Source organism: Myxocyprinus asiaticus, chromosome 41 (genome assembly GCF_019703515.2).
Source record: "Myxocyprinus asiaticus isolate MX2 ecotype Aquarium Trade chromosome 41, UBuf_Myxa_2, whole genome shotgun sequence".
NCBI classification, from domain to species: domain Eukaryota; kingdom Metazoa; phylum Chordata; class Actinopteri; order Cypriniformes; family Catostomidae; genus Myxocyprinus; species Myxocyprinus asiaticus.
In genome coordinates this window covers 22741897-22756614 of record NC_059384.1, presented here as the reverse complement: position 1 = coordinate 22756614, position 14718 = coordinate 22741897, and the positions used below count along the sequence as shown (strand labels likewise).

At 35.7% G+C, this 14718-nt stretch overlaps 1 protein-coding gene across 2 annotated transcripts; it reads left to right on the top strand.

Annotated features, from left to right (window-relative positions):
* The first annotated feature begins 4385 nt into the window (after positions 1-4385).
* On the top strand, positions 4386-13784 carry LOC127431690 (ubiquitin-like modifier-activating enzyme 5). 2 transcript variants are annotated; one of them, XM_051682215.1, is made up of 12 exons: positions 4386-4656; positions 4755-4800; positions 4895-4984; positions 5441-5550; positions 9995-10081; positions 10272-10356; positions 10978-11082; positions 11226-11353; positions 11612-11747; positions 11866-11941; positions 12336-12442; positions 12536-13784. In XM_051682215.1, the coding sequence occupies exons 1-12, from the start codon at positions 4508-4510 to the stop codon at positions 12611-12613; spliced, it is 1197 nt and encodes a 398-aa protein (XP_051538175.1). In that variant the 5' UTR covers positions 4386-4507; the 3' UTR covers positions 12614-13784. The 2 variants fall into 2 exon arrangements, with proteins under 2 accessions (XP_051538175.1, XP_051538176.1); XM_051682216.1 differs by having other exon boundaries at positions 4562-4656; positions 4895-4979.
* Positions 13785-14718: the final 934 nt, after the last annotated feature.

The following is a 14718-nucleotide window of genomic DNA, read 5'->3' as shown; positions in this document are numbered from 1 at the left end:
GGTACTCATATTCCCAACAGTTGTCCAGAACTTTCTTTACAGGAAGACTATAACTATATCCTTTTATTGATATCCAATAAACCATTTTCAATTGTAACCAGCGAATTTCCAAAGGCATTTCTCCCACTTCCACTTGAAGAGCAGCTACTGGTGAAGATCTGATTGCACCAAAACAAATTCTTAATGCCTGGGACTGGATAACTTCTACCTTTTTTTCAGAAATGCAGAAGCTGAACTATATATAATACTGCCATAATCTATAGTGGATCTTATTGAAACACTATATATATTCTCCTTATGAAGGGCGATTAGCCATTCGTGTCTGTTCCTTTTGTAATGGCCAAAATATTAAAAGATATGACTGCCATCTACAGGGCTGGGTAAAAACTGTCAAAACTGAAAAAGAGAAAAGTTAAAAGTCCATTTTACACTATTTTTTACAACAGTATACAAAAATATACAAGTTTATACACAAAACAAACAGCTAGAGTGTACATTCAAATCTCAAATATTCTATATTCATGAAAAACATTACAAGTCTTCTTTGCTTCTTTATTACTAATGTTCTCAAACAGATGCTATATTCTTTAGTTTCCTGGTGGAAGTGAATAAAATTTGGCTTGGAACTTGACCATTTCTTTTTGTGTATGTGAAATTTCCCTAAAATAATAAAAAGTTGTACAAGAAAAATAAAATTCTTATTATTATCTACATTTGAATAATATATACAGATGTCAAAATCGTTCAACCTGACTAACATATCAGTTTTATTTCTAATAAAGTTTTCCATATCCACCCAAAAGATCATTGTGTATACATAATTATAAAAAATATGGACAATAGACTCTTTATCTAATGAACAAAAATTACAGGAATAATCAATATCTAATTTAAACTAGTACACTTTTAGCTGGATATATACCATGTAAAATTTTAAATGTGACCTCTTTCACTTTATTGTTTACACAAAAATGTTCCATGCTTTGCTCTAGTCTATATTTTTAAATGCAGAGGTCCATAATAAACTGTTTAATCTGTTATGATATTTCTAATATGTTGATTAGTACAATTATGTTTGAGAATGTCTATATAAAACATAAACATGCCTATAAACATGCTGTCTTTTACAAATAAAATCTCAGAGACATCACTTTCACAAGTTTTTAACAAACTGCATAACAGCATACCCTTTGGGGTTAACAGGCAATCCAAATTTCTCTAAAAATTCACTATAAGACAATAAATTGCATTGCATCTGCATTTAAAAGTAAACTAAAACAATATCATTTTCATACCATCTTTTGTATAAGAGAGATTTATTTTTATATTGAATACTTCCATATTCCAGATAAAATATTTGTTTGGGGAAAAAATTTGTTTATGCCCCAACATCCAGGCCAACATCGCTTGTTTATGTAATTTAGCTAATTTCACTGGAAGTTTATCAATGTTATAATCGCATCTCCACAAAAAGTCTATACCACCCATTTGATCAGAAAGAAGTTTGGAAATGTGTGCCACATGTTGTTCTCTTCTTTCATAAATTTGATTAACCAATTAACCTTAAAAGCATTATTCAGTGTTTCATAACTAAGTGCAGCTAAACCGCCTTTACTCTTTTTATTACATAAAATGTCCTTTTTCAAATAGTGCTGTCTGTTCCTCCATATAAAATTAAATAATATTTTGTCTAATTCCTTGCATACTTTAAATGACATGTCTAATACTAAAGCTAAATACACTGATCTTGAAATCCCTTCTGCTTTAGATAATAAAACCTTACCATAAATGTATGACTTACTGAGTCAAAAGCCTTGTAAAAGTCTAAATAAATAATATAAATGAATAATCTGGTATGTAATAATTGTAATCAGTCATATCTAATATTAGTCTAAAATTATTGCTGATATGTCTCCCCTTCATGAACCCTGAATGTTCCTCATCAGTAATTCCTTCAGCACCTTTTTTTAGCCTTCTTGCAAAAATGAGTGCAAACATTTTTGCATCATTATTCAACAACGTAAATTGGTCTCCAGTTTTCAATATAAAGCTTGTCCTTATTAGGCTTAGGAATAAGTGTGATAAGACCTTGTTTAAGCATGCCTGGTAATTCTCCGTATTTTATAGATTCATGAAACATGGCTACTAAAAAGTGAGATAACTGACTACTGAACATCTTATAAAATTCACTAATTATCCCATCATTTCCTGGAGACTTGTTATCTTTCAGGCCCAAAATACAATCTTTTATCTCTGCCAAATTAATGTCTTTATCACATTTATTTTAAATTCTTCTTCTATTTTTTATTTTTTTTATTTTTGTAGCTTCAGAAATTCCTCCTAAAAATAAATCTGTTTCTGTGGCTTTATAAGAATCTGCAGAATAAAGAGTTTTATAAAACTGGTTGACATATTCAGCAATATCTTTATTATTTTCGCACACATTATTATTGATTATAAGTTTATGTATAGAGGATAATTCACTATTCCTTTTCTCTAAACTAAAGAAATGTTTTGTGTTTGTTTCGCCTTATTCTAACCACTTCTCTCTACTCCTTATAAAAGCACCTCTAGCTTTATCTTCATATATTTTGTCTAATTGTAATTACAGGAAGGTTAGTTGTTTAACTTCTTCATTGGTTTAATTTAAATTACTCAATAATTTCATTATTTCTTCCATTAATTTATTTTGGCAAATTGTTTCCCCATAGTTATGGCTATACTCCTTATTTAGAATTTTATTAATTCCCAATTATGTCCAAAATTATTCAATATGCATGCACATTATTTTTATCAATATTTATCTATAATTTCAACGGTTTTGTTTTTAAACCTTTCATTCTCTAACAAGGTTTTAATCAATTTCCAGTAGTTCTATTTGGGACCAACTGAAGCTGCAGCACAAGTGCTAATTTTAATCAATATAGCCTTATGATCTGTTAATACTGCAGTTTCAATTTGTACTGATTCAACATTCTCTACACTATCTGCTGAAATCAGCCAAAAATCAATATGAGAGAGTTTAGACATGACATTACTATTCTCCATTTTACTCTATGTAGCTTGCGAGTAAGGGAATAAAATATGAACTCATCTGTAAATATTACAGAACAATATATAAATATATTCAGCGTAATACAGAAAATAGTTGCATACCAATTAATAAATTGAAATAACAAGGTTTATTTTAATTACATTTAATAATATGTTATTAAAATGAAATGATAAGGTTTCTTTTTTCTTATTGAGCAAAAAATAAGAAATTAACTTCATTATTCATTATTCAAATTAAATGGTCATATTTAGATTAAAGAAAGAGACAAACTTTTTTTTTTCTTTTTTTTTTTTTTTAATTGAGAACAATTCAAATTGTACAAACAAGAGTACATATTACTACACTTTTAAAAACATTGTTATAAAATAAACATGTCAGGGGTATATAGGAAAAAATATATGAAAGTGAAGCAACAAAAATGACATTATAGAAAAATGTTCAGTAAACAGTTGCATAGTTCCTATTGCTTTCATACATTTTGTTTTAGATATAATTTCCAATTATGTCTTAATTAAAATTTTAAATTGTTCAAATACAGGTATTTTTGGAGGGGCCTGGGTAGCTCAGCGAGTATTGACACTGACTACCACCCCTGGAGTTGCGAGATCCAGGGTGTGCTGAGTGACTCCAGCCAGGTCTCCTAAGCAACCAAATTGGCCTGGTTGCTAGGGAGGGTAGAGTCACATGGGGTAACCACCTCGTGGTCACGATTAGTGGTTCTCGCTCTCAATGGGGCGCATGGTAAGTTGTGCGTGGATCGCGGAGAGTAGCATGAAACGCCACATGCTGAGAGTCTCCGCGGTGTCATGCACAACGAGCCACGTGATAAGATGAGCAGATTGACGGTCTCAGAAGCAGAGGCAACTGAGACTTGTCCTCTCCACCCGGATTGAGGTGAGTAACCGCGCCACCACAAGGACCTACTAAGTAGTGGGAATTGGGCATTCCAAATTGGGAGAAAAAGAGATAAAAAAATAAAATAAAATACAGGTATTTTTTCAGTTCATTTAACTTTATTTACATAATAACGAGCCATAATAATAATTAAATCACATATAAATATATATTTTTTAATCATTATCAGTTGAAATACACTTTAACATTACATCAGTTTCTTCAAAATGAACAACAATTTTGGCTTCTTTTTAGAAATAATTTTTCAACTCTCTTCAAAAGACTTGATAAATGATTAATAGTCTCAGAGGCATTTTTACAGACAAGCATTTTTACACATTCTTCGTCTCACTGGGAACCTCTGATGTTCCTTCCGGGGAAATGTAGTTCCTATGGTTCGTGTTTCTCCCGGAATATTATTAAGGGACTCTCTTGGCCAGCTGATTACAGGAGTGCAGACGTGTACATGAAGTGATTAAATCTTATTTCTCGCTCTTGTTTTATTCATCGGATCGCGTTGACTTGTGTTTATTAGAGCAGCCGGACTTTATCAGAGCAATGGCCACCATTGAGGAGCTAAAGCTGCGAATCCGTGAGTTAGAAAATGAATTAATAAAGTCAAAGCAGAAGAAAAGTGATGCGGAACATCATCAAAGACAAAAGATTGATAAAATGAGTGCTGAAGTGGTAGACTCAAATCCATACAGGTGAACATTTATTTATGGTGACTGTCATTAATTTGTTACTAACCATATGTAGCCATAAACCGGTGCGATAATCATGTTATACATTTGATGTTTTGCAGTCGTCTGATGGCACTGAAAAGGATGGGCATAGTGCAGGACTATGAGGTAAACATGTTTGCAGATGCTTGTAAGAGACTTATAAAGTGCAAACTGCCTGATCGTGTGCAGATGGTTACTATCCACCTGCTGTTGTTCTCAGAAAATCCGCTCGTATTCTGTGGCAGTGGTGGGAGTTGGAGGGGTGGGGAGTGTCACTGCAGAAATGCTCACCAGATGTGGCATTGGTAAGGTAATGCACATTTATCCTCATTCCTTTACATGAAGATCGAATATATACTTGTAGTTGTATATGTAACCCACACTGCTTTGTGCACTGTAATACCATGTTCAAGAGACAATAAAAAATGCTTTTTAAAAAGCATTAAAACATTATAATGTACTGTTGAAAATATGGATAACTTTTACTTTTGGAGCCTTGGCCTTGTGTTAAAGGCTACTTAGTTTGAAATGGAAAAATAAGCTCTGATATGATCTGTGTGCATCTTAATTTAAGAATTATATTATAGTTATAATTCAGTCTTAATTGAAAATGGTGCAGTTCTTGGCTCCTGTATTCCTGTAGTGTGTAGTGCCAGATGAGCGCAGGAGAGAAGCCAATTGCATATCCTCCAGAGACATGCCTTGGCTGTGTAGTAACAGACTATCATGCCTCATTGTGCTGTGTCTGTGATTTCTTCCCCTGCAGTTGCTGCTGTTTGACTATGATAAGGTGGAGCTGGCCAACATGAACCGCCTCTTCTTCCAGCCACATCAGGCAGGACTCAGTAAAGTGGAGGCTGCCGAACACACACTTAGGTGAGGTAGCAAAATAATTTAGTGCCCTGGCTAGGGCTGTACCAGCTTTGTTTAAGTTCTCACGTAAGTTGGGACGTAAAGTTCACACTAAGGGCTTAGTAACTACTAGTTATTTTGTAAATAAATCAGTGCTTAATTTGGTTGCACCACCTGTTCTTAAGGCAAGACTTAACTAGTATGTCGTAAGCTCTCCGTAAAGTAATGCGTAGTCGCATATTATGATGTTTACTTGTATTGATCCATTAAGCAGCCTTCAAATTTGTACACAAAAGTGTTAAACAGCCGTGAATTTCAGTTTATCTTGTTACGGTTGATGTTCAAACCTTGTTTGTTCATGTAACTGTCAGCTGTAATAAATTATACCCCCATTAAAATACGATATGTAATACAAGTAGATTTGATAAATAGTATATTTCCCCTGTGTAACAATAAATAGGAACTGTATCTAAAATAAATAAGGGGTGATAAATAAATAGTAATACAACAGGCAGGAAAAACAGACATTTATTCATTTTAATATCCTATATATATATATATATATTTTGAATGTGTTGAAACTTGACATCAGGTGATGCACCCTGAAAACGGCACTGTTAGATCGGTTTCATACTGAAGAGCCGCTTAAAAGTAAGTTGTTTTTTTTGTTTGTTTTTTTTCTCTCTCGTAAATGTAAACGAGTGTAAATGTCAACACCATCATATATGTAGAAAGGACTGAAGCCTGTCACGCAAAACATGAGCTCATTGATGTCATAAAATATCAGTCTGCTTTTTTATTCCATCGGTTACTCCTGGTCGGAGGCTTCCATAAATATTTAGTTTATACATAGGGTTACGTCCTACCTAAGTTTAATGGTGCAACGCTCAAATATTTAGTAGAGCGTAATTTGTGACTCAGTGCCCATTTACGCCACAACTAGGCTAAGTTCTAACGTACGTATAGCTGGTGCAACCGACCCCTGAACTTGAACTTATTTGCGTGTGTCTTAAATTCCAGCTCATTTTGTTAGGGTTTGCATCATAATGATACAATTAGACCCTTTGCTTCACTTATGTTTGGGATTATTTGGGGGGACAAAGCCCACTCCAGCACCCCCTGGTGAAACGGCATTTGCAACCAGTTCTACTGGCGTAATGCTAGGGCTGAGTATTGATACAGATTTCCTGATTCGATTCCGATTCACAAGCTTTTGATTCGACTCAGTATTGATTCATATGGGTATATTTCATTTATAATGTCACTCTTATTTACATGTGAAAGAAATTCTCTCCCAGCAAATGCTGTTAATTATACAGAGGACCTTCTAGGTACATTAAGAAAACATAATTTTAGCTTCTTTTTTTTTTTAAATGAACAAATCCAGGGGGCCTGGGTAGCTCAGCGAGTATTGACCCTGACTACCACCCCTGGAGTCACAAGTTCTAATCCAGGGCGTGCTGAGTGACTCCAGCCAGGTCTCCTAAGCAACCAAATTGGCCTGGTTGCTAGGAAGGGTAGAGTCACAATGTGGTTCTCGCTCTCGGTGGGGCATGTGGTGAGTTGTGCGTGGATGCCACGGAGAATAGCATGGGCCTCCACATGCGCTACGTCTCCGCGGTAACGCGCTCAACAAGCCACGTGATAAGATGCGCAGATTGATGGTCTCAGACGCGGAGGCAACTGAGATTCGTCCTCCGCCACCTGGATTGTGGCAAGTCACTACGCCACCACGAAGACTTAGAGTGCATTGGGAACTGGGCATTCCAAACTGGGGAGAAAAGCCGAGAAAAAAAAAAGAGTTAACAAATTCATGTATGTTTGTTTATCATTTAATTACATAATTTGTACTGTTTACAAGTATTTACATTGATTTGTTGAAGATGTGTTAAAAACCGGCATGGTGTCTTTTAGAAAACCGGCATTTCTGTAAAGAGCGTCTGTAGATGAGCGCACGTTAACGAGAGAGACTCGAATGGCTTTATCTCATCTGTGCCATGCATGATTAGAATTAAATGTTTATGTTTTGTTGTTTTTGATCAACAACTAAATGTAGAGAACAAAAAGGGTATTAAAAGAGACCTTATTCAATGACAAATCAGTTGCATGTATTTCGTCTTTGGACACACATTACACGGAACAACTTTTACTCTCAACACGCAGTGAAATGATCTCGCTGCTGAATAGTTCACCACTATGCTATACAATCACTACCAAATGAAATCTGAGCAGCCAGTTGCCAAATATATACATTTTTGGTTGCATAGCACAAAATTTGTTTGCAAATGCAAGTGATTTCCTCTCATTGTAGTAGAGGGTTGTGCATAGAGTAAAAGATCGATCTTGGGATTTAAGAATTGATATCGAGATCGCTCAAATGAAGATTGCGATGCATTGGAAAATCTACAGGTGCATCTCAATAAATTAGAATGTCGTGGAAAAGTTCATTTATTTCAGTAATTCAACTCAAATTGTGAAACTCGTGTATTAAATAAATTCAATGCACACAGACTGAAGTAGTTTAAGTCTTTGGTTCTTTTAATTGTGATGATTTTGGCTCACATTTAACAAAAACCCACCAATTCACTATCTCAAAAAATTAGAATATGGTGACATGCCAATCAGCTAATCAACTCAAAACACCTGCAAAGGTTTCCTGAGCCTTCAAAATGGTCTCTCAGTTTGGTTCACTAGGCTACACAATCATGGGGAAGACTGCTGATCTGACAGTTGTCCAGAAGACAATCATTGACACCCTTCACAAGGAGGGTAAGCCACAAACATTCATTGCCAAATAAGCTGGCTGTTCACAGAGTGCTGTATCCAAGCATGTTAACAGAAAGTTGAGTGGAAGGAAAAAGTGTTGAAGAAAAAGATGCACAACCAACCGAGAGAACCGCAGCCTTATGATTGTCCAGCAAAATCGATTCAAGAATTTGGGTGAACTTCACAAGGAATGGACTGAGGCTGGGGTCAAGGCATCAAGAGCCACCACACACAGACATGTCAAAGAATTTGGCTACAGTTGTCGTATTCCTCTTGTTAAGCCACTCCTGAACCACAGACAACATCAGAGGCGTCTTACCTGGGCTAATGAGAAGAAGAACTGGACTGTTGCCCAGTGTTCCAAAGTCCTCTTTTCAGATGAGAGCAAGTTTTGTTTTCATTTGGAAACCAAGGTCCTAGAGTCTGGAGGAAGGGTGGAGAAGCTCATAGCCCAAGTTGCTTGAAGTCCAGTGTTAAGTTTCCACAGTCTGTGATGATTTGGGGTGCAATGTCATCTGCTGGTGTTGGTCCATTGTGTTTTTTGAAAACCAAAGTCACTGCACCTGTTTACCAAGAAATTTTGGAGCACTTCATGCTTCCTTCTGCTGACCAGCTTTTTAAAGATGCTGATTTCATTTTCCAGCAGGATTTGGCACCTGCCCACACTGCCAAAAGCACCAAAAATTGGTTAAATGACCATGGTGTTGGTGTGCTTGACTGGCCAGCAAACTCACCAGACCTGAACCCCATAGAGAATCTATGGGGTATTGTCAAGAGGAAAATGAGAAACAAGAGACCAAAAAATGCAGATGAGCTGAAGGCCACTGTCAAAGAAACCTGGGCTTCCATACCACCTCAGCAGTGCCACAAACTGATCACCTCCATGCCACGCCGAATTGAGGCAGTAATTAAAGCAAAAGGAGCCCCTACCAAGTATTGAGTACATATACAGTAAATGAACATACTTTCCAGAAGGCCAACAATTCACTAAAAATGTTTTTTTTATTGGTCTTATGATGTATTCTAATTTTTTGAGATAGTGAATTGGTGGGTTTTTGTTAAATGTGAGCCAAAATCATCACAATTAAAAGAACCAAAGACTTAAACTACTTCAGTCTGTGTGCATTGAATTTATTTAATACACGAGTTTCACAATTTGAGTTGAATTACTGAAATAAATGAACTTTTCCACGACATTCTAATTTATTGAGATGCACCTGTATATTTTTGTGCCTTACCTAATAGGATGTATTTTTGTGAAAAAGGATATTAAACAAGAAACATTTTGAAAGTGGGACTTGATTTTGATCTTTCTAAAAATTGATTGGATCATGAAAAGTGGGCAGTTCCATTCTAGATTGTAGCCAGGATGTTGGAGGATGGAAAATATGAGCGCTTAATGTCAGCCGACAAAAGTTGTCTCAAAGGGCAGAGCAAGTTATTGCATTTTGATAAAGATTATAAGGGCAAACATTTTTTGTCTTTAAAATAATGTGCAATGATTAGTCGTGCACAGGAGACTAGGAACGTTTATAAAGAAAGTCAATTAGATCCATGTTGACTATAATTTAAATTACACTGCAAAAGGGCAATTTTGTTTGTTAGTAACAAGAGTGGTGTAGTGTCATTGATGAAGAGCTGAGTATTTTCCTACGGTAGGCTAATTATTCTGTGATAATTTTAATTCAGTTTTCATTTGCAGGAACATTAATCCGGACGTTGCGTTCGAGACCCACAATTACAACATCACCACAATGGACAACTTTACACATTTCATGGACCGTATAAGGTGAGCATTTTTCTTTACTACCTTAACACCAAGTTTTCTTCCTCATATTTTAAGTATGTTGGTTGCATTATCTGCTTGGTGTAAATATACAACATGTATAGCTTTTACTAATGTTTATCTGTGTGTGTGTGTGTGTGTGTGTGTGTGTGTGTGTGTGTGTGTGTGTGTGTGTGTGTGTGTGTGTTTTCAGTCATGGTGGTCTTGAGGAGGAAAAGCCTGTAGATTTGGTGTTAAGTTGTGTTGATAACTTTGAGGCTCGGATGGCCATTAACACAGTGAGTTTTCATCATTTTAACATTTTCCTATTGAAAGAATTTTATCCAGTGCCCAGTTTGATATCTTTTAAAGGAACACTTCACCCAAAAATTATAATTCTGTCATCATTTACTCACCCTAATGTCGTGTCAAACTGTGACTTTCTTCTGCGGAACACAAATAAAGATATTTTGATGGAGATGTGATTTGATACAGATATGATATGATACAGATGTCAAGATTTCTAGTTAAAAAGACCCAAAACTGATCGTATTGTTTCAGAAGACATGGATTAAACCACTCGAGTCATATGGATTACCTTTATGTTGCCTTTTATGTCTTTTTCGGAGCTTGAAAGTGTTGGACCCCACTTGCATTGTATGGACAAAAACACCTCATATCCCCATCAAAATATCTTTGTGTTCCACAGAAGGAAGATAGTTAAATGAGTTGAGAAGGCATAAAGCTGAGTAAATGTTGAGAGAATTAGCATTTTTGGGTGAACTATTCCTTTAAATTGTTTAATATAATTATATAAAATGTTTAGTCTGTTGCTTTGGTCCATGGGATCATTTTCACCTCACTGCTGGACTTGAGTAATACTCCATTGTGAATGTTTTGAATGTTTGCTGTCTACACAGGCTTGTAATGAATTGGGTCAGATCTGGATGGAGTCGGGTGTCAGTGAGAACGCTGTGTCTGGACATATCCAGCTCATCATACCTGGAGAAACCGCCTGTTTTGCTGTATGATACACACTACAAAAAAATTGCCAGCTTCACCTCCCTGAACAACCGTTATACAATTTTCTATGGCAAATGTCTCATCAAGAATTGTTGAGGTTGACAGACGGCACTGGTGGTTTGATTCAGTTCTGTCTGTGTGGCAGTGTGCTCCTCCCCTTGTAGTGGCTGCAAACATCGATGAGAAGACATTGAAGAAAGAGGGGGTGTGTGCCGCCAGCCTGCCCACCACAATGGGAGTAGTCGCTGGACTTCTCGTACAGAATGTCCTCAAGTAAGAACTTCTCACAATCCTGCTGATCCCACACAGACACAATGTTTTATAGATTCCATCACTAATCACTGACTTCATTGTGACATAAAATCTCAAGTTGCATTGTTTTGTGTTGGGTTATCTAAATTGCATAAACCTCCTTTACATTCCTCAAGCCCTTTCTCTTTAGATACAGATGGGATGTAGTATTTGTTGTACCTCACAGATGGCACTAGATGGCAAAGTAAAGCCATTTCAATAATGACATTGTGTCTGTAGGTATCTGTTGGGGTTCGGGACAGTGAGTTATTACCTGGGCTATAATGCCATGCAGGATTTCTTCCCTAGTATGGCAATGAAGGCCAACCCACAGTGTGATGATAGACACTGTAGACGACAACAGGAGGAGTACAAGGTGAAATGCAGACAAATGCAAACAAACACACACATTCTCCTGTGTCATTGCAAATGTGTGTTTTTTTTTATTTATTTTTTTATATTAATTAATAATTATTACAAGATTTTTCCACTAGAAAAAAGAGGCAGAGCGGCCAAAGCAGGAAGTAGTACAGGAAGAAGAGGAAGTGGTACATGATGACAATGAATGGGGTCAGCATCCCACACTCAGATGCACAACACAAGATTGCTCATTCAAAAAACTCAAATCTGTATACCCATTGCTGTTATTAAGGGGATAGTTCACCCCAAAATTAAAATTGTTATCATTTTTTCATCTTCGTGATATTCCAAACTCATATGACTTTCTTCACCAACACAAAAGAAAATGTCATGCAGAATGTTAGCTTCAGTCACCATTTACTTTCATCTTTTTTCCATACAATGAAATTGAATGGTGACTGCGGCAAACATTCCAACTAACATATCGTTTTGTGTGCCACGGTCAGCAAATTACATAATTTCCTTTTTTGTGTGAACTATCCTTTTAAACTTGAATGTGATTGCATCATCTGCATCAAATTGGACTGATGATTCCTTTTTTCAGGCATTGAGCTGGTGTCAGAGGTCTCGGAGGCGGAACTGCAGGCTGCGTCAGGACCAGTACCAGATCTCCCAGAGGGCATTACTGTAGCTTACACCATACCTGAGAAAGTATGATTCTCCAAATACAACAAAACACAATGGTTGTTCTCTCTTTACGATCACGTGCATGTAATATTTACATAATTTCTTTCTTTTTGTCAGGATGGAGAATCAGGGGAGACAGTAGAGGAGACGGACCAGAGTCTAGATGAGCTGATGGCTCAGATGAGAAAGATGTAGGGGGAAAAAAAAGGAAATACATATATTGCCCTTTGGAAACCACCCCCCCCCCCCCCAAAATACAGACTCTGCAGATGCCTGATCATTTAGACTAACAAAAACAAACTGATTATTAATTATTTTATACATGTAATATCTACAGTCTCTAACAAAATACAGTGGGAATTCTTTCACCAATTTTATTTATTTTATTTTGTCTTTCCACAACATCCCGAAATGTGCTTAAGAAGAACACAGATTTACTATGACTACTGGAGCCTTAAAGGAATATTCCGGGTTCAATACAAGTTAAGCTCAATCGACAGCATTTGTGGCACAATGTTGATTACAACAAAAAAAGTATTCTGACTTGCCCCTCCTTTAAAAAAAAAAAGCAAAGATCCGGGTTACAGTAAGGCACTTGTAATGAAAGTGAATGGGGCCAATCCTTAAATGTTAACACACTATTTAAAAAGTATAGCAAGAAAATGTAAACGGTATGCATGTTATCATGATTTTAGTGTGATAAAATCACTTACTAACCTTTTCTGTGTAAAGTGATAGCCTTTATATAGCAAAACTTCGTTGCCATGATTATGTAAAGTCAACAAACCCTAAAACGACTGTAAAAATTATGATTTATACAACTTTACAGCTCAAATAATACATGAGTTTTAACAGAAGAATTAATATGTGCTTTTATAAAATTATCAGCTTCACATTTCTGCCTTTAAACCCTCCAAACAGTGGCCCCATTCACTTCCATTGTAAGTGCCTCACTGTAACCTTCATTTTCTGCTTTTTTTTTAAAGAAAAGGAGGGATGAGTCAAAATAATTTTTTGTGGTAATCAACATTATGCCACAAATGCTGTCGATTTCTTTTTTGCAGTAAGTTGTGCGTTTAGCTCCTTTACTGATGAATTTAAGTCGTTATTTTAAATACATTGTGGTTAGCGTTTATGTGGAGGAAACGGATATGTCCTCAGCCACACATCTAAATATGTTGATACATTTAAATATTAACATAGTAATTTCTAAAATACTGAAGTGACTAAAAGACACGCAGGCAAAAGTTACAAAGAACATTTCACAAATGATTTCAATCATAGTCTTGTCAGACATTTCATTTGTGACCTGATTTTGACTGCTTCATTAATGCAAAAGAAAAATAAATGTATTATTACTACATTCCATTTTGCTTTTCCTGTGTTTGAAATTGACAGGTAGCTTGATAACGGAAACAGATATGTTAACTAGATCTGTTCTTTGTGTTGAGTAAAAACCTTTTAAACGCTTGATATCTTTCATTCAATATATGTATACATAGTGTTTTCCTTTTTTTAAATTCGGGTAAAAATATACCCCCTTTTGACAATGAAATAATTTTTTTTTAATTTAGTTTTTTTTTATCACAGCTTTTTGTTTTATGTAATAATACATGCAATAAAAGAAGTTTAATTTAATTCACAGTTAGTAATCACAATATTCTCCCTCAGTCTAAGTCTAAAGATGAATTTGCTACAAAATGAGGCACATTAGTAGACTGGTAGGCCTGTGCTTTGCAATGCTTCTCCATGTGTTCTATATCTATTATCTTTACTCAGTAAACAGACCACCATCATTACTGGGCATATTCATGATTTACATTAAAGCTGAAATAACTTTTTCTTTAGTAAAATACTTTCTCATATCCAAGATTAATATGCAGAGACAACTATAAACCATTCAAAGGTTAATTTTCTTGAAAAGTGTAAACGCTGTGGCACAATGAATATTCCTCTGTTTTAAAAGACCTGTCCAAAAGCCAATAACATTGACTCGACCAATGCCGTGAGGTGGGGGCGGGACTATCTGTTTGTTTGATCAGTGGTAGAAGGGGGCGTATTCAGAATGCTGTTTTGAAAACAATGTTTATTTTTGCAATTCAGTTTGGTAGAAATTACTTCAGCTTAAAAGACAGTTCACAGAAATTCACATGAATATTTGGAAGTATTATAATGACAAATGTCTTTGAAATAAAAAGCACAATAATTTGCACTAAACACATTGCATTAACAGTGCTTGCAGTGGTTGTATATTTATTAAAGCTATGAATATTTCAATTGAAACATTTTGCACAAAATGT